Genomic DNA, 18,478 nt, shown 5'->3' with positions numbered 1-18,478 from the left:
GGAGGACCCCACGCCGGAGCAGGTGGGTGCCCGAAGGAGGCTGTGACCCTGTGGGAAGCCCACACTGGAGTAGGCTCCTGGCAGGACCTGTGGATCTGTGGAGACATGAGCCCAGGCTGGAGCAGGTTTTCTGGCAGGACTTGTGACCCTGCGGGGGACCCACGCTGGAGCAGTGTGCTCCTGAAGGACTGCATGCCGTGGAAGGGACCCATGCTGGAGCAGTTTGTGAAGAACTGCAGCCCGTGGGAAGGACCCACGTTGGAGAAGCTTGTGGAGAACTGTCTCCCATGGGAGGGACCCCACGCTGGAGCAGGGGAAGAGTATGAGGAGTCCTCTCCCTGAGGAGGATGAAGTGGCAGAGACAACATGTGATGGACTGACCACAACCCCCATTCCCCATCCCCCTATGCCGCTGGGAGGGGTAGGTAGAGAATTTGGGAGTGAAGCTGTGCCCAGGAAGAAGGGAGGGGTGGAGGGAAGGTGTTTCAAGATTTGGTTTTATTTCTCATTACCCTGCTCTGGTTGATTGGCAATAAATTAAGTTAGTTTTCCCCAAGTTGAGTCTGTTTAGCCTGTGACAGTAATCGGTTGAGTGATCTCTCCCTGTTCTTATCTCCACCCACTAGACCTTTGTTATATTTTCTCTCCCCTGTCCAGCTGAGGTGGGGGGAGTAATAGAATGGCTTAGGTGGGCACCTGGTGTCCAGCCAGAGTCAACCCACCACAATACCTTACTCAGATTGGAAATGACAGCTCCATCCTAAGGACAGAACCAATCTCACTAAAATACTATCATGAAGGACTGGTCCAACTAATGACTCGGAAAGAAGAGCAGCAACGACTAAGTTATCAGGGTTGTTTACAGAAGCACTCAAGGATAAACCTAGGTTTCTTTTTAAGTACTCCCTTTTTAATGCTCAGAGTCTGTTCTCAAAAAGAGATAAAAAAATTGAGGAGGCTCTCTTGAAAAACAGTAAAACTATAGTAATTTATGCAAACTGGCCTATAGCAGGAGCGAAGGGACAGTCCAGCGTGCTGAGCTGGACTGTCCTTCTAGCTACTGTTTCCAAACCTTTCTAGCAATTACAGCTACATGCTAAATACCAGCTAGCTAATGATCTGATTCTCACCACTCACCTCTTGGTCTTGTTTTCCCCTCGCCTTGGCTAGTAACACTGAAGATGTCCATAGCAGACAGCAAAACTTTTGTCTGAAAATGTCTCTTCTGCTCACTGGTGGCATCCTCTGGAGAAGCCTATATAGTGAACATATACATATTAGTACAGCAGAAAACCAGCCAGGAAATCAGACTCAAATTCACTTTCAGCCTTTATTCAAAAGGTCTTTGATTTCATCGGATCTTTGGCGGATTATGCCTGTCAAAGATTCAGATTCAGCAAAAGTTTTCCTCAAAGAAGCAAGCAGAAATTCCAAGGGACACTCAGTACTATCTGAGATAATTAAAAATGCCCGACATTTCCCTTAAACACCTAGGCACCATGTTAGGAAGAGGAAGGGAAAAACAGCACAAGAGCAAGGACAACTACTCCATCTCACTTGCACACTTTAGCCTTAGGTGTGGGCATATGAAACAGCTGCTGCAAGCTGAGAAGTTATCTGTGACAGCTAATCCACAGTAACACATAAATGCAAAGATCTGGTGTACTCCTCCATGCAAAGGCAACATGGCACATCTCAAGAGTGCATGTGTGGACAGTTACTGGGCAGCAGATGAGATGGCAGAAACTCATATCCTAGTTGGGAAAACAGGAAATCTTACATAGGTATACACTCTCTAGCTGATAGCCAGCATAGTTGCCCTCTTCACACTAAACACAAAGAAAGTTTTGCACAGGGACAGAACATAGATTCACAGGTAGTTCCCAAGAGATCTTGCCCTCAGGATATTTCAGCTCCATTTAGGAAGGCTCAGGATTCAAATAGTCAGAAGAGCCATCCTCTATTTTAAACTGCACCAAGCCTTGGGATGTTATTGTATAAACCTTTAGGGAACTGCTGCTCTGCAACATGATTTAACTCATGATAGTTGCAGTCAAGCTTATGTTGATTACTATTTGTATTACTAAGCTTAGTCTGCATCAGAACTCAATCTGGGACACCTGGACTATTAACAGTTTGGAGCAGAAGCCCAAATTTTACATTTTCCCTTTCTTCAGACTACTCTGTCTCTTTCCAGTGCTTTGAGTGGTTGAAATCCATAATCCAGGCTCAGCTGCTACAGCTTATATTAATCTGTACTAAAAGTGGAGACAGCTGATTTTGGTTTATTTGAGCACTAAAAAGAAATTGGTGTCTCAAAAATCAGTACACAGGAATGCTCTATGTGAAGTCTTCTGTTCTCAACAAATTCAAGGGCCGCTCTAATGACAAGCAGGTATTACTAAGGAAAAGGGAAATTTTTTTACGCCTTACTTCAATATTAAAAGTTGCCCTAAAAATGCCTCTGTTGTTGTCTAGAGGCAGCATTTTCTTAGTTCATATGAATGCAGGCCTTTATTCCCTGTTAAAAACGTAGGAATTCTGTTCCACTAAGCAGGCGGTCCAGATTGGCCAGGATGTAGTGCATGTTCTCTAAGAGCTGTGATCCCAGCCTTATCCTAGACTGTCGAAAATGCTGACTGAATACATCTCTTCATCATCATTAGCACTTTCTTTACTAGGCTGCTAGCAGGATACCTCCTGTCCTTCCACCCCCAATGCAAGGTATAGCAGCAAAGCCTGATGAATACAAGAAAGACCTCAAGAATCAGCTCAAGTGGATGCCCTTGTTTGTTTGCTGGGATGCTGAGAAGACTGTCCATCAGGAGGACTCGCACAAAATCCCACACTTGTTTCTTGGCAGGGTGTGGTAGGAGCGGGAGAGAGGAGGGATCAACACAGCCTTTCCCTTCAGCAATGGCTGGACCATCAGGAGTCAAAAGGCCTTCAGAGCCTCCCTGTGGAAGCAGACAGCAATGCATTTTAACTCATAATCTCCTTTAAATTGATTTTTCTTCCTAGCAAACCATCTCTGATCTGAAGGGCTTGTGCTGGCCCAGATGGACATACCTTGGGTGGTCCAGAATGGAAAGCAACCATAGCCAAAGTTTTCAAGAAGTCAGGACAGTGCCACACAGGGTCCTGAGTATAACTGTGATAGACCAAGCACAGAAACTGGATAACATTCCCTGGATAGGCAATCTCCCAGGAGGCTTCTGCATCTGCAATAGGCTGAACACAGACAAATGTGCATCTAGTCAAGGCAACATTCTTCTCACTCATATAAGCTCATCTTTGGTCCTCTCCAGGTATCCCTAAGCAACTAAGCATACATGACATGGCCACAGAGAATTCAGGCAAGGCACAAGCAGCCAACTTCCAGCTTGTAGACTGAAGATACACTGAATCAAAAAGGTGGCATATCCTCATCATCAGGAATGAACAAAATGGTTAGTGCTGTGGGTAAGATCCATCTCTGTGTTCACTTCTTAAACATGAGCCCATCACAACATCTGCTATGTAACACAACCAGGCCAATAGCTGTGATGACTGTTTGAAGTCCCTGCTCACTATTATGCTCACTATTGCCCTGTGAGGGCTGAGGAAGGCTAGGAGTTGCAGGTAAAGACTGCCACTGACATCTGACACTCTCAGGCAGTTTATTCTGCCATTCACACTCCACTGTACTTGCAACAAAATGCTTACCTTGTCCACAGTGACTCTAACCATTTCCAGCAGTAAAGCAGCTGCCTCTGCACACAACCCAATTTTGAGGACATTCTCCTTAAGGTGGTGCTGCAAGATCCACTGCAACATAGACTCAAGATCTTTCTACAACAGGAGGAGAGATATTTCAAGAAGAGATGGGAATTATTAATTCTGAGATTGTAATGAGTCTTGACAACGTAAGAACAGACAGGGAAGCTAATCTGAATTACCTTCTAAAGTATAGTAGTTACATAGCATTTAACACCTGCCTGCATGAACAAGTTTGTTGTGAACACAAATTTTTTTAAATCTCAGTTATCTTACTTTATTTTTAAAGTATGAATGACTAATTTTAACTATCACAAAAATCAAGTAGAGTTAACTTGCCTGAGAATCCTCTCACAGAATAGGCCACAAAATGCCAAAGTAGTAAAGCAATAGCAGCTTCATGGTTGTCCACGATTTTTTTCATACCTTGGCTGCTTCAGGTGGTTCAGACTGTGGAGTTGCCAGAAAGAGCCCTGCCACAAGCAAGTAGATCTCAGGGATGTGGACATGATCAGTCAGACATCTTTGCAACACAGAAAACCCAAAAATCAAGAAGGAGCCATTGTCAGGCACTGGAGGATCAGTTTTTAAATTATCTTTAAAGGAAAAGAAAAGGAAAACATTCTGAGGAAGTGTCTAAAAATGAATGCCATATCAGAGGAAGGATTACTGATGCAACTTTATCCTCATTTGTCCGTGTCCCAGGCCACTCAGTACTCTGCTAGGCTGCAATATCAACAGTTTACAAAACTTCTTCAGATTGACAGATAACAACTGTTCCCACTATCACTTTTGTTACGGGAGATTCTCCCTGAATTATTCTTCTTCCTTTCTCTTCCCTTTCTCAGAACCACAGGTCTAGTTATCAAAAAGCAAGCTGAACAAATCTTAAGGAAACAGAAGGTTTCAGGGCACAAGCTGACATCTGAACACCTCACAGGCTTATCAACTAGCCTGATTTTATGCAAGACAAAAAGGCCCATATCCCTGCAAATGTTAATCAGAAATGCCAACTACCATGCAAGGGAGAAGCAATGCTTTCTACTCATTAGCATAGAAAAGCTGAAGTACTAGGACAAGCTTGCTCTAGAAAGTAATATCAATTCTTGGTCTACTGAGATCATGGGGATTCTCCTATAACCTACTTCAGTGATCTACCACTGAGCTGAATCAAGGGATTGTCTTGGGAGCATTAAACCAACACGTACCCATTAGAATACTCAACCCCACAGAGCTGTTTTCCAGCCAGCGCCCAGCCACTATCCCCTCCTTGAATTTGTTCAGCAGCAAACGGTTCTGGAGGAAGCACAGAAGTAGCTTGATTCCTAGCACAACTGTGCTAGAGTGCACATAGCTCTGTGTGAACAGCAGAAACCAGTCTGATCCCAGCACCAAAAATGTCTCTTCCTGCTCCCTAGGACAAACAGGGAAATGAAAACACATGAAAGGAGATGTGGTGGAAGACAGAAAGGAGATTTTATTTAAAATTATCTCTAAGTGATTTAGAAGCTCAAGTTTCTCTAGAAAAAAATCTGATTAAAGGCATATCGCAACACAGAATTACAAAGATTTAACAACACACTCATCCACACAGTTCAAGCCGCTTAATTCCCACTAAATCCAACCTTATATTACTACCAGACAAACAAACCAGTTAACATGAAGCTCCTTCTGAGAGTGTGTATCAATAACTGAGGTAAACTACACCACAGACTAGATCTTTCAACCTATGAAATTCAAAATTCCAGTTAAAATTTTGAAGTCCAAGATATGTTAACTAATGAAAATGCAGTTACAGCTCCCAGAACTATGAACTCTGTCATTCAGTTATACAAGGTAGAACTATAGTAACTGCATGTTCATAGTTGTGATAGAGGGGTGCAAGTATTCCCACATTAGATTGAATTGATTTTCAAAGACAGCTGGGATTTCTTCAACACTTGCAATGCCGAAGAAACAGCAATATATGAGTTCCTCCTTCGAGACATTTTCTGAAAACATTAAACCTTTTTCAAAATGGATATCAGGTGTGTGATCTGATCACATATCTGTGTGAATGCCAGATAAATCACTGACAAAAAATAACTCTGAATCCACTCTGTTCTTACTTACTATTTTGTTGAGACTCAAATATTACCAGTATGCTTAGTCCTGGTCAAGTACCACCAAAGAGGAAATCTAGAAGACAGAGACACTTACCTATGCCTTCCTAAATTGTTTCTACTTACTCAGAGGACAGATGAAGTTTGTCTGAGAGCATTACATCTAACAGCGTCTTCAGTAACTGGTTTCGAAGCCAGATTGTCTTTCCAGATGTTTGGCTTAAGGCTACAAATATCAGAAAGTAATAAAGAGTAATGAAGAGACAAAACACATGTTCTATTGTGTTGATGAACAACCTTGTTTGCACCAGATCAGCCCAGTGGAAGTACTTATATCAGTCTTTTGTAGAGTAAAAGGATGCAGACATCAGATTTTAGACATAAGAATTCCTGCTAATATCAGAAATGACCAGTGCTTACATTGTCAAAGTCCTCTCTTTAGAGGTACTTAAAACTCATCCAGAGTATGTGTTGAAATAATAATCCACAGGAAGCAATCTCAGGTTAACTAGAGAGGGAAATGTAAACAGGCAACCTGACTTGTATTGCCTAGCTGTGATGTCTATATACAGAAACTGCAGTTATCAGTTTCTCCTTAATATAATACATTTTTAGAGGTGCAGTAACCAATATAGTCTCAACTGAAAGATCACAATGAGAGAGCCAGCTGACTGGAAGTTCCCACATACAACGTTGACATAAATACACAGATGCTTTAAAAGGTACAGAGCTCTACATTATTATAATTCACAGAAAATCCAGGATCCCAAGTGAAATTTTATTCCTCTTAACAACCCAGTACGTTAGTTTTGGGGCAATTTCAATTTAATGGCCTTCACCTCTGTGTATATCTGTGAAATTCAACATTGTGTAGGCTCTGGACAATGCAGCCAAAGTACTGCTGCCTTATTAGCAGAGAGGGGACAAAAGAGGAACTCCCTTAGCAGGAGAAGGATCTTGCGGTAGGTCAGGCCTTCCTGGATTTATATACAGTGACTGTCACTTCACTATTCTTCACATCAGGCCTTTGTAGCAATGTAAGTTTTCCCCCACAATTTCAGGTCACCTCAATGCAGCCTGTTCCTCTCCAGATGAAGTCATTTGACTTGTGTCTCTTCCTGCCACTGGAGGCAGAAGCACTATGTTGCATTTAGGGTTCATCATGCCCTGGGAAAGAAGGGAAATGCTTAGCTGTCTATCAGAACACATACACCAAAGGTAGCTCCTCACCTTCACTGGGCATCTCAGCCACACCATCCAGGCAAATCTGATTTTCATCCACAGAAGAAGGTTTCAAAGTGTAAACAAGGAACAATCCAATCCTTGCAGAGAAAGAGGGAAGTAGTTTTGGTCAGCAGAAAGACAGACATTCATTTAATTACTTTGAGATTACATGCAAATCTCAGTACTCATTAATGATGACTGTTAATGACAACCATTGGAAATTCTAATTGCTGCAGAAATAGGGTTGAAATAGGAATGCAGAAGTTCATAAACTAGGAAGCAAATACAAAGGACATCTATCTACAAATGTGAGTAATATCTATTCTACCATGGAAATATTTTTCTCTGTATCTTAATTTTAAAGGTCCCTACTATGAGGAAAGCAATACTGAGTTAAGCACTCTATTCATACAAAAGATTCTGAACTGCCTGTGGCATTCAGATATCATCGTTATCACCACTTGGTTTCCAAGCACATAGGTGAGAGCAGAGAAACCTCAGCAGGTGCTCAGGGAAGAAGACTGGCAATCTCTTTTCACCTGTAGTTTCCTTTAACACATTACCTGGTTCTAAGGATAGATAGATTAATGTGACAAACGCACTTAGTGGAAGTGCATAACCTCTCCTGCCCACAAGAAGGGCATTTCTTGAGGGACAGAACACCAATTGTTCTGCAAGAATGGTCCACACAGCAATTTCCATTAGATGTGTCAAAAGTCTAGGACCAGCAGAAATCCGAACACCTTTCAGTGCTGCTGAGACCCTGCTATAATCTCTGCTGCCCTGGAGCTGGAAGGATAAGGACTAACTTTATCCACTTGCTCAGGACTCATGGGCCTGACAACCAATCAAATTACCATGGAATAACAAATCATGATATTTTAAGAAAAATGTTCATTCACACTCCTTACCACATGGCAAGTTTAATGTACTAAATCCACTACTTGAACCCGTATGAAAAAAGAATATGCTAACTCATATAAGCCCAGGGTAGGAACATATGTACATGTAAGCCCACAAAACAGCTGGCAAGCAGTACGTTCACATATTAGCTTAAACCACTGAAGTTACTTGAGGTGTTTGTACTCTTCAACAGAGCTAAAGGCTGACTGCAGAGACCACAGATTTGACATGCAACTCTGTTTCTATGTTGTGTTTGGACAAAGGGTTTTAAAAACAGAGCTGTCATCTGTGCAGTGCATTTCCCTGGAGTTAGGTGGCTGTAGACAGCACTGGGTGGACTTTCCTCAGTTTATAGGCTACAGGCTGATGGAACTAGGCTGGGAATATAAAATGGAGCAGCGCTTACATTCTGTGGAAAGCAAACAAGGATTTAAATGCTTTGCTTCATGAATCCTGACTAACATATCTTAACTGGTTGAAATTCACAAACAAAAAGGATAGTTACTGGGATATAAGCCAAACCAATAAGATTAGGTACATAGTTGACTGGGGCCAAGTTGCAATACTATAGCGATTGCAATACTTTAGGGCCAGGATTTAATGAAAACAAATATTAAGTACAGACTTTGAGTAGTCCCAGTCATAGCAGCAGAGCTGTTTGTGCCATCATTGTAAGGGCCATCACCCAACCCATCTTCACACAAATATAAGGTTAGACTGAACTCTGTTTTGAAGGCATGAAAGAGTTTTTTATCAGTGGGGATCGTGCAATTGTCAAAGATCTGGGGGGTCCTACCAAAGATGAGGTAAGGGAAGTTCTACTATAGAGGTCTCTCCAACACTGGCAAGAGTATAGTTCATCTACAAACTGAGAAAAAGCCATAGATTTGAAGGTTACCTGAGAACATCTCTTGTGTTAAAGTACCCTTGCAACAGATGGGAGAGAATAGTGCAGGCCACAGTGATCCTGGAGTTACTGATTTCAGGATCATTGAAGAGGAAAATGAGCTTGGGCACCATTTGCACCTGGTAGGCAACTGCAGCATTCTGACATCCATCTCTGTAAAAAAACACAGGGACTATTAAAAGCTTTTACTGGAAAGAACCAAATTTGCTGTGTTTCAGCTAAAAGGATTCTCAGGTTGCACTGATACTTTGCACCTTTGGCTTCTAATGTTGCCTTGGCAACATTTCAAACACTGTCAGACAAATTGAATATGTGTCAGTAATGGAGATCTGAAGATTTCTTTGTGTGTTCTCTACCCTTCCCATCTGCCCTCTCCCCTGGAAACTGCTGCATTTCAATGAGTTCAAAGAAAACAACATTATTGAATTTTCAAGCAGTGAGTTGGTGGTAATAAATGCTATTGCTGTAAAACTCAGTAAGCGACACCAGACACATCTGCATAGAGCTTTCTAGTACCAAAAAGAAGGAATCTAGCATCCTGCTCTGTTCAGGCCCTCTGCCACGCTATGTCTCTTCAGATAACATTTAACTCTAGTACAGCTGATGAAGAAAGTATACTGTTATAAAAAAAGTCTTCTTGGGTTGTATTTTGGTTTTAAAAAAAACTTCAACTACAACTTTTTTTTTAACTATTTCATACTCAGTTCAAACATTCATATTTCCCCTCTCCAGCAGACATTTAAACTTTCATTGTACAGCAGTGGTTCCATGTGAACCAGGTCACCAGACAGCTTTTCCACATCTGGCCCCACAGTCATCTCAGTGGCCGATCAAATCACTAACTCCAGCCTTGAAAGAGCGATATAGGAATGATTCACTCCCAGAGTCCACTGATTCCAACTAGGGATTGGACCCTTCATATCCACCTCACAGTTCCAGCTTCAGGTTACAGATGAGCTTGTACGACATGTTTCTGATTCAAACACTAGCTTGTATACCTGGAGGACTGCAAGATCTCCACAAGATGTGAAAAAAGAGCAAGGTCAAGATTTTCTGGTGCTTTCATCCAAAGCTGAAAGACAAAGGAAAGCAGAGGTTTTACTGTTCCTGATGAGCTGAGAGGACAGTAACCTGTGGCAGATAAACAGTTACAAGTAATTCAGGGAGGATAACATCATAAACTGCAATGTCAACCTGCAGGCACTGAGAAATCCCTGTCAGTGTGAGGAGTTGCTGCTCCTGAGCTAGCCCTGAGAAGCAGGCCCTCAGGATCTGCAGGAGCACTCCAGAAACAGCACCAGGGCACAGTGTGGAGCCATGGTGACAGAGGACCTGCCATTCCAGGAGCTACCACCTCCCCAGGTGAGCTACAGTGTGGAAAATCACCACACACCACCCCATCCAAAATATGGTATCCAGGAGGTACTGTGAACAAACCAAACCTCATACTATAAAGCCATCGTTAATACAGCCAAACCCACAAAGTAACATCAACAGTTTTACCTCAAAGTTGCAGAGAATATACTCAAATGCACTATAATTTTTTATGACTGAAGACTCAAAGCCAAGCTCAGCTGTGCCCACTAGGGAAAACATTAACTGTAAAATCCTGTTGTTTAACAGCTGTGTCTTCCTCTTCAATAGATAGGTCAGCAACTGAAAAAAAAAAAGACTTAAGTATCTGGTGAGTATAAATCTGTATTTATAAACTAACATATAACACTATTTTTTAATTCAAGACAAATGCATAGTTTAATTGGCTGTAGTAGTCATACACCTTACACAAGCATCATGAAGAAAGTGAAGATTTCAGTCCAGGCATAAAATTTTGTGCAGTAAGTGAAAGGGTAAGTCTTTGAAGGAGTTTGACAACTCTGTGGCATTGAACAGGAGCAAAATACATGCCATATTATGTCGAATAGAATTTACAAAAAGCAACATACAAATATAATTGTAAATAACCACAGTAGGTTTTCTATACTACTCATGGATGTATTCTTAGTTCCTTGCAAATGGTGTTAGTTTAACACAAAAAAATTAATGTTGACCTCTTCAAATGAAAGACATTGGTATGAAACATTGCCAGTTTCTCAACTGAGTCTGTCTTTGATTATTCAATGAATTCTTGGTACGGTGAGAAGAATGTTCAGAAAGTCACCACATTCTTAACTGCTTGGGAGGAATATATTAATTTAAAAATACATATCAAGATACATTGGCTGTTTAAAAAAAAAAAAAAAAGGTTCAGACATCCAAACAAACAGCAAAACCACTTCATTGTAACATGATGATCTGTCGCATGGAGAGAACACTATTTAGCACAAAGTCAAAAGGAACAGCTTGTACACAATCTAAAGGCTGGCATTCACCTACAAGAAAGGACTGGGCAAGAAATATCTAAGTATGATAAATATATTCATATGAATCAGGATCAATTTATGAACAATTCACAAATTGGGAAAATGGAAACTTTATAATAAATCATTCATGAAGCCCTAAAGTTAAGAGTCTTGTTTGGAACCATCTCTGTTAAAGAGTCTTCTCTGTTCCATAAGACTCCGCTTAGCCTACGCAGCATAAAGTAAATGATACTGAACTGAAACATCACACTTGAGACTTAACCCATCCAATATTACGTATATAGTGCTTAAATACAACCAAACTCTTCAGTCTGCACAGCTTTCAGGTTTGAAAGATGAATTCAGGACAGACCTAATCAATGAAATCCAGACAACACTTATTTATAGCAGCACCATTCCTAACACACAGTGAAGACTTAGCCATAGGAATTCATTGTCAGCCCTAGACTGGGCAGTCTGTAAAGAGGAATCTTAGGCTGGATGAGCCAAGGGGAGGAAGCAGCCCTGACTGTGAAGTGGTCTCTTGTGGGAGGGATCAACTGTGTTGGTAAAAGGTGAAGGTTGGGTCAACTCACAAATCTGCTGCACTGGCTTAATTGTTTATCACATCTGACTAAGAGGCATCTGTCCTCACCTTCCCATCAGCAGATATACTCTTATAGAGGTTCCCAGAGACTGTAAGCACAGGATTTACAGCACTACCCTATATCCCCCTCTCAAAGATCACATAACTTACAAAGTTCCAATTGTAAGTGCTAATAGCCAGGATATGTTTGGTTCACTGCCATTGATAGGTTTTGGGATACGGTTCTCCAAGGGAAAGACTATAACCAGAATGAATGAACAAAAGAGTATCTACCTGGTATCCATGCATGTGCCTCATCAATTTTTCACTCATTGGGCTACTGTTCAGGATGGAGTTCAGGACTTTGACAGCTGCATACATGGTGTGGTCATCACGGGCCATAGCAATGAGACCCAGCAGAATGGCAGGACCTCCAATAAAGTTCAGGCTAGTAGCTGCCGGAGAAGACTGGAACACTCTTACCCCTAGGAAATCACAGTGTTACTCTACCAGGAAGTTACATGGACTAAATCTGTTATTGGACAGAGAAAGGCCCAACTCTTAAAAAGTACGAAACATTAAGGTATAGTGCATTTACCATATTGGCCCACAGCAACTGACCCAATAGTCCGCAAGGAACCTGAGAGGTGTCCAGCAATGTTCTTAGCTAGGAATATTGGAGTTGAACTGTCCCGAGAGCTAATCCCAATCTAAAACAGATAAAAGACATCCTAGGAAAAAATGAGGTAGTATTGGGGAGACAAAAAGTAACAAGCAGATGCTCTAATACTTAAGATTATTTTATTACCTTTAGACTATGAAAAACATTATTTTTCCTTCAAAGTTGATTGTTAGGGCAAATATTCACCCACCTGAAATATCCTACAGCCCCATTACTTTGACATGTCAGTAGGCCTGGCATGGCAAGAATGTGAGAATAGCATGTGAAAGGTCATTCTGAAGGCATTAATAAATCACAGACTGAAACAAATTATCATTAGACCTGAAAACTATGGCTTCTGTTGCTGTTTCAAGAAAGTCTTTTAACACTGTGCTCACACTATCCAGTCTATTCCTCTCCACAGATGAAAACAAAACTATGAATAGAGTTAAGGAATGGGAAGAGAAGATGGAAAAAAAAAGTCACAGAAGGTACGCAACTAAGACAAAGTCACAAACTTTGCTCCAGGAAACCAATCAGAAACAAGAGAACACATGTTCAAGACAAATGAGGGAAATTTGTGACCTCTTTGGCAATCAGTCGGCCATCCACTTCGTTGTAGGAGCTCTTTATATCTTGGACTGTAGTGAGAGATGAACACATGGCATTGATTCCAAAAGAAATCTTCTCTTCTGCCACCAGAGGTGTACGATTATGATCACTGTACTGCTCCTCACCTAAACCAAGAGAGACTATAAACCTCTGAAAGAACTTTGCATGCTCAACATGCAAGAGGAAGATGAAAAATAACTAGAGGAAACCAAAGTTTAGATAGGAATTTGATTTTGACTTAACTATAATCAGAAAAAAGCCCTCAGCCTATGCAACACAGTCCATGGCAGCTTGCCAGCATAAGCATCAATAGGTGATGTGCTTGGTTTATCTCCTCTGGTTACTGCTTTGTGTAGATCCTACATTCTCTCCCAGTATCTCACGAAGCTCAGAAAAGTCCAGAATAAACCTTTTCTGTCCACACAATATAAACAAACTTATGGCAGAGAAAACATTTCAGAGACCTTCCGTGTTACTGGGAGCTTTCTCAAGGGTACCAGGAGCAAGGATTCATGTGGAAGAAAAAGGACAGAGGCAAAAGTTTAGAGTTGCCAACTCAAACATATGGGAAGCTTCTAAAAAGTACCAGGTTCAGCAGTTTAATGTTTACATGAAATTCTCACATGTTTTTCTTTAGAGAATTTTCTATTCTTGCTCACACTTGGAAAAAGTATGTGTACCTTTTTAAAAAAAAAAAATCTTGTATTTTTGACTATTTTATAGTCTGGGAAAACAGTTGATTTATGAAACTGTTTACTAATGCTGGTGACACAGCCCTTATAGGCAAAAAGAATTAGCACATATTCTACATGAAGATTAACTAGAAGTAAATGCCCCAAGACTGTGTCACCTATTTTCCTTCCAGTAGGACATGGACTTATGGTTAAGCCTCCACACATCTGCTGCTGATTAATGAGAAGCAATGAGATACTGGTGAGATGGGACACAACACTGCTGAAACAATTCAAATTGCTGTTTGCAACAAGATCATAAATCCATTTTAAGGAATAAACTATAATATTTGGGGGTTTTGTGCTGAAACTTTTTAAAGTAAAAATTTCCATTAGAAAAGTTACTTTGAGTGTTTTGATGGAATAGGGAGATGTTAGGTACCACATCCCCTCCCTGCCCACCTTCTACCCCCCAAAAAAAGAGGCAGGGGAGTAGGAAAAGAGAGAGAGAGATCATTTCACAGTGATAAGATCGCATCTTGTATGGTGCCCTGTGATTTCCCTGCATCAGGGCATGACTAGAGTCAGATAGCCACAATCCATGATTAATACTAAAGTCCAATTGGGACGACCAGTGTGCAGAGAACAAGCACCCCAGACTTTATAAAGACTCAACACTTCAAAAATCAAATCCTTCTGACTTCTATTGCTAATATTTTTATTTTAGGGCTGCATTTTGATATAACTTCTCTTTCAACAACCCCTTCCCATGCTTGACTTGAAGGTTTTGGGGGTGTTTTTGTCTAGATAGACAGCATTCTGAAGGAGTACTTTCAGCCAGGCTTTTCACTTTGCTTTAGGCTGAAGCATCACCAGACAAGATTATTCTGCTCTTTTCAAATGGGAGATGACCATCCCATTTCATCCCAAGCTCTAGTACAGAGGTGAATGCACTACTTGTTGAACAAACAGTAATCAATAACTGAAATGTTTTGTCTGCCTGTTTAATAATTGAAGCTAACGGTATACTTTAGTTAAAAAGCCTCTTCATTAAATGGAATGTAACTTATTCCCCTACCCCTCTCTCCCCTGTGCTCTTTCCTACTCTGCAGGCATTTGCAATTAAAGACAATGCTTCTTTTTCTGCTGTGTTTTTTCTGTGGGGCCATAAATGCAGAACGTCGCAGTTAAAGCTGCTGCTTTAACATTTGTCCAACAGAAATTGCAATCTTACATCTCCTCAAGGACATGTTATCCCTCTTTACTCTCCAGCTCTCTCTGCTGCCTGATTCCTGCCCTTTTTCTGCACAATTCACAGTATGTTAAAAGATCCTCATGGTATCTTATTACAATCTTGTACAATGCTCAGTAATGCAGAGTTCCAGGCTTTTAGAGCAAGGTCTAGTCTCAGTTGGAATACTAATAGTAGATTATAAGAATAAAAAGAGCATTGCCCTGACAAACAAATAGAGGTGGATATGAGAATTATCACATACCTTGAAGCTGTACTGCTTGGAAATTGCTACAATACCGTGGGCCAAGCTTATTAATCACCTCCATGGTTTCCACAGAGATGGCTTCTTCAAACAAGTATGTAGGACCAAGGCGCCAGGTCAAGGAGGACTTCTGTTTCCAAATTCGAGGAGTAGCTATGTACCCATAGACATCAATAAAGGAAGAGGGTTCCATGGAAATACAGCTACCTGGTAAGGGCTGGAGATACTGCATCTGCAACAGAAGAATAATTCACTGAGGGGACCAAATACACTTAGGGTGCCTTACCTTACCTGCCACCCCTTTCCTCAATGAAGTCTCAGTCAGCTATGCAACACAATTATCAACTACTGTTTAGAAACTGGACTCTCAGAAGTGTCACAAACATAAGCATTTTCAAAAGTTCAAGTCTACTCTTTGTTCAAAAAACAGTCAAAATCATTTCAAGTGTTGGCAAAGAAAAACCCTATCTTGACCCCAGACTTATTCTTCCTGTTCTAAACTTTGTAACTCAGACTGTGACTTTCAACACAGAAAGCCAAGTTACAGATCACACTTTGTACTAGGCACCTAGAGAATAAACAGTTTTGAAGAGTGTAGTGTCCAAGTGCATCAGCTAGCTTAAGTGAAAGTGACATAGTTTAGGAAATTGGGCCATTTATTTTTGGTATTAGAATAAGGATTCAGCCTCTTAAATTAAGTCTGTTATTTTATTTATACGTAGACAGCTCTAACAGGAAGTAGTTGGAATTTTTTTGGTAGAGAGAAACTATATTGTACTTCAGGGCTTAGCCCTGCCTTTAACTATTTCCTATTAGGATGAGAGACTCCGAGTATTTACTGATCTCTGACTCCTGAGATGTAGAAGACAGGACTGATCTATATTAGGAAGCAGGACTTGATACCTGAGTGAACAAATACTTGGGAACCAAGGCTTGATGCAACACAGTAACCCCCATCCCCACCCCCTGGCTCCACCACCCAAAAATAGCTTTTTGTATTGTTAACAACCCTTGTGCAATTCTAATTTCTTACACAATCTTTTCTTCACTGTACGCATTGAGATGAAGGCTTGCATCATGTCAGAGACCCCAGCACTGGGACAATCTTTTATTTACTAAAGGCTTGTTTTATTTATTATGAGCTGTTTCACTGTATATTAAACACATTTGCTCTGAATTCTTTAATCAATTGCAATGCTTAGGCCTAGTTTTATTGATGAGTTTCAGTCTCATTTGAAGGAAGGCAAATTAAATTAAATTTTCATTCTTGAAATGGATATAGGTCCCAAAAGGCATTTAGAAGACAGATCATTTTTCTCAAGTATGGGAAAGAGAATATTTGGAATTAAACAGGTTGTTTTTACAAGGGAAGTATAAAACACACAAGTGAGCTTTGCATGTGTTGAGATTGATTTGAAATATGGGAACAAGAAGGAAGAGACCGAGGTTACAAATTTCAATTAATAAAAGGATTCTACTAAAAAACAAAACCAAAAAAACACCACACCAAGCAAAGCTGCAATAGAAATAGGCTGCATTTTCAACATTGCCAGCTTGGAGAATTCAAAATCCAAAATTCAAATCCCGCAAATAATTTGAGATTAGCTTCAAAACCAGGAGCATGATGATAATGATAATATAAACCAGGGGCTCTTCTCATTTATTCTGTAGATTATGAACCCTTCAGGTCCATTTGTATTGCTTTGTCATGGTATCTCATGCAACCAGAGAAATTCACCATGTGAGAACCAACGCTAATGCAACAAGATGATCATAAGAAACGGCACATTAGGGGTAATGTTAGCTACACCAACATTTGCAATGAACTCATGAGTTGATATCACTGAGATTTATAAATTTATCCTAAATTTATCCTAAATTTCTATTAAATTGAAAAAGAAGCATTATTTTAATTGAAGAGCTATCTCACACACTGAACAACTAACCTGGAGGAACATCTATCTATTCCTGAATGCTTAGAGTGCCAGTGGGAAAAAGGCCACTGACTCATCAGCTGATTGTTCAACGGGTGTAACAGGAAGAGGACAGCTTGAAATATGCCCATGGAAGATGCTTGAGGAAATTCCATCCATCTTAGGATTCTTGCAAAGAGCTGGCCAGTCACAGAAGCTTATTTTTCTGCGACCTTTCTGCTTTTCCAGGCTTTTCTTCAAAAAACTGGAGGCTCCCTATGTAACTCATCACCTTTGCAGGTTTTAGCCTAAATCCAAAGCACCTTTGGTTTAGGCTTCTCTGGTCACACCTTAATGTGATGTACTTTTTGTAGCTGACAACTTCTGAAAATCTCAGATGTTACCTGAGAGATCCTCAAAATCACAAGTCAATTCAGAAAATTTTGGCCTAAGAGTGCAACTGAATTTCATCAACATAACCCTGAGCTACCTGCAAACTAGATAACCCCAACTCTGAGGTGAGTGTCACCACTCAAAATTGCCCTGGTTATCTGCATGCTGAGGGGAGAGGGGGGAACTAGTTCAAAGCATCAGTATAAGTTGATAACATACTTCTGAAAAGCAGCAGAAATACACCCTGGTTTGTATGCATTTCTGACTCAACTCACGCTCAGCGCAGAGTGGCACATGTTATATATGCAAATCACCATGCTTTGAGTCTTTCAGATTAATACTGAAAAGTCATGGTATGTGCATAGGGAGATGAAAATTAAAAACAATGAAAGGCAAATGTCAGGCACAAGATCTATGTAGAGAGCCTTTACCTTTGCAGAGCCAAGCATCTGACCATTTATATAAGCTGACACAATGCAGTTCTTCTTTGCTTCCTTAGCAACTGTCACTGTGAGATGATGCCACTGGCCAGTGACCAGCAGCTTGCCACAGCCAAACTGGACTTGCCCTGGAAATGGGGAGGGATTTATGATCTCACCCTCAGGTTCCATGATATCTGTAACAGCAAAAACAGGGCAGTCAACAGCAAGTCTCTCACCTTCCCCTGCCTCTGGAACACAATTATCAAATGTAACACAAAGAACATGATACTCTGTGTGTATAGAGTGATTTGGTGCTGTTCAGTTCAATGTCTTTAAAACATTCCCTGAAGGTCTGTTACAAGGATCTGAGACTTACACAACTCTCAATACCTGCTAGCTGCCTCAATGCTGCAAAACTAGACTGAACTAGGACAAGGCCAAGATATTCTCTGAGAGGAGAACCCCTCAGGATATTCACTGAGTTAGCTGACAA

The 18,478-nt window shown here is 40.8% G+C and overlaps 1 protein-coding gene across 1 annotated transcript in view; it reads right to left on the bottom strand.

Moving 5' to 3' along the window:
• Positions 1-18,478, bottom strand: part of WDFY4 (WDFY family member 4) — a 145,152-nt gene that overhangs the window by 84,795 nt on the left and 41,879 nt on the right. Inside the window, exons 19-34 of the mRNA XM_075025984.1 lie at positions 17,995-18,179; positions 15,258-15,489; positions 13,064-13,215; positions 12,416-12,527; positions 12,112-12,302; positions 10,396-10,548; positions 9,891-9,964; positions 8,884-9,045; positions 7,089-7,180; positions 5,985-6,084; positions 4,965-5,170; positions 4,183-4,352; positions 3,706-3,831; positions 3,070-3,231; positions 2,760-2,957; positions 1,138-1,255 (exon numbers count right to left, since the gene is read on the bottom strand). Coding sequence (XP_074882085.1) covers positions 1,138-1,255; positions 2,760-2,957; positions 3,070-3,231; positions 3,706-3,831; positions 4,183-4,352; positions 4,965-5,170; positions 5,985-6,084; positions 7,089-7,180; positions 8,884-9,045; positions 9,891-9,964; positions 10,396-10,548; positions 12,112-12,302; positions 12,416-12,527; positions 13,064-13,215; positions 15,258-15,489; positions 17,995-18,179 — 2,433 coding nt within the window. The remainder of the gene's footprint in view (positions 1-1,137; positions 1,256-2,759; positions 2,958-3,069; positions 3,232-3,705; positions 3,832-4,182; positions 4,353-4,964; positions 5,171-5,984; positions 6,085-7,088; positions 7,181-8,883; positions 9,046-9,890; positions 9,965-10,395; positions 10,549-12,111; positions 12,303-12,415; positions 12,528-13,063; positions 13,216-15,257; positions 15,490-17,994; positions 18,180-18,478) is intronic.

The sequence above is a fragment of the Buteo buteo genome, chromosome 4 (genome assembly GCF_964188355.1).
Source record: "Buteo buteo chromosome 4, bButBut1.hap1.1, whole genome shotgun sequence".
Lineage (NCBI taxonomy): Eukaryota > Metazoa > Chordata > Aves > Accipitriformes > Accipitridae > Buteo > Buteo buteo.
The sequence above is the reverse complement of the archived record's forward strand: the minus strand, read 5'-3'. Positions and strand labels throughout refer to the sequence as shown.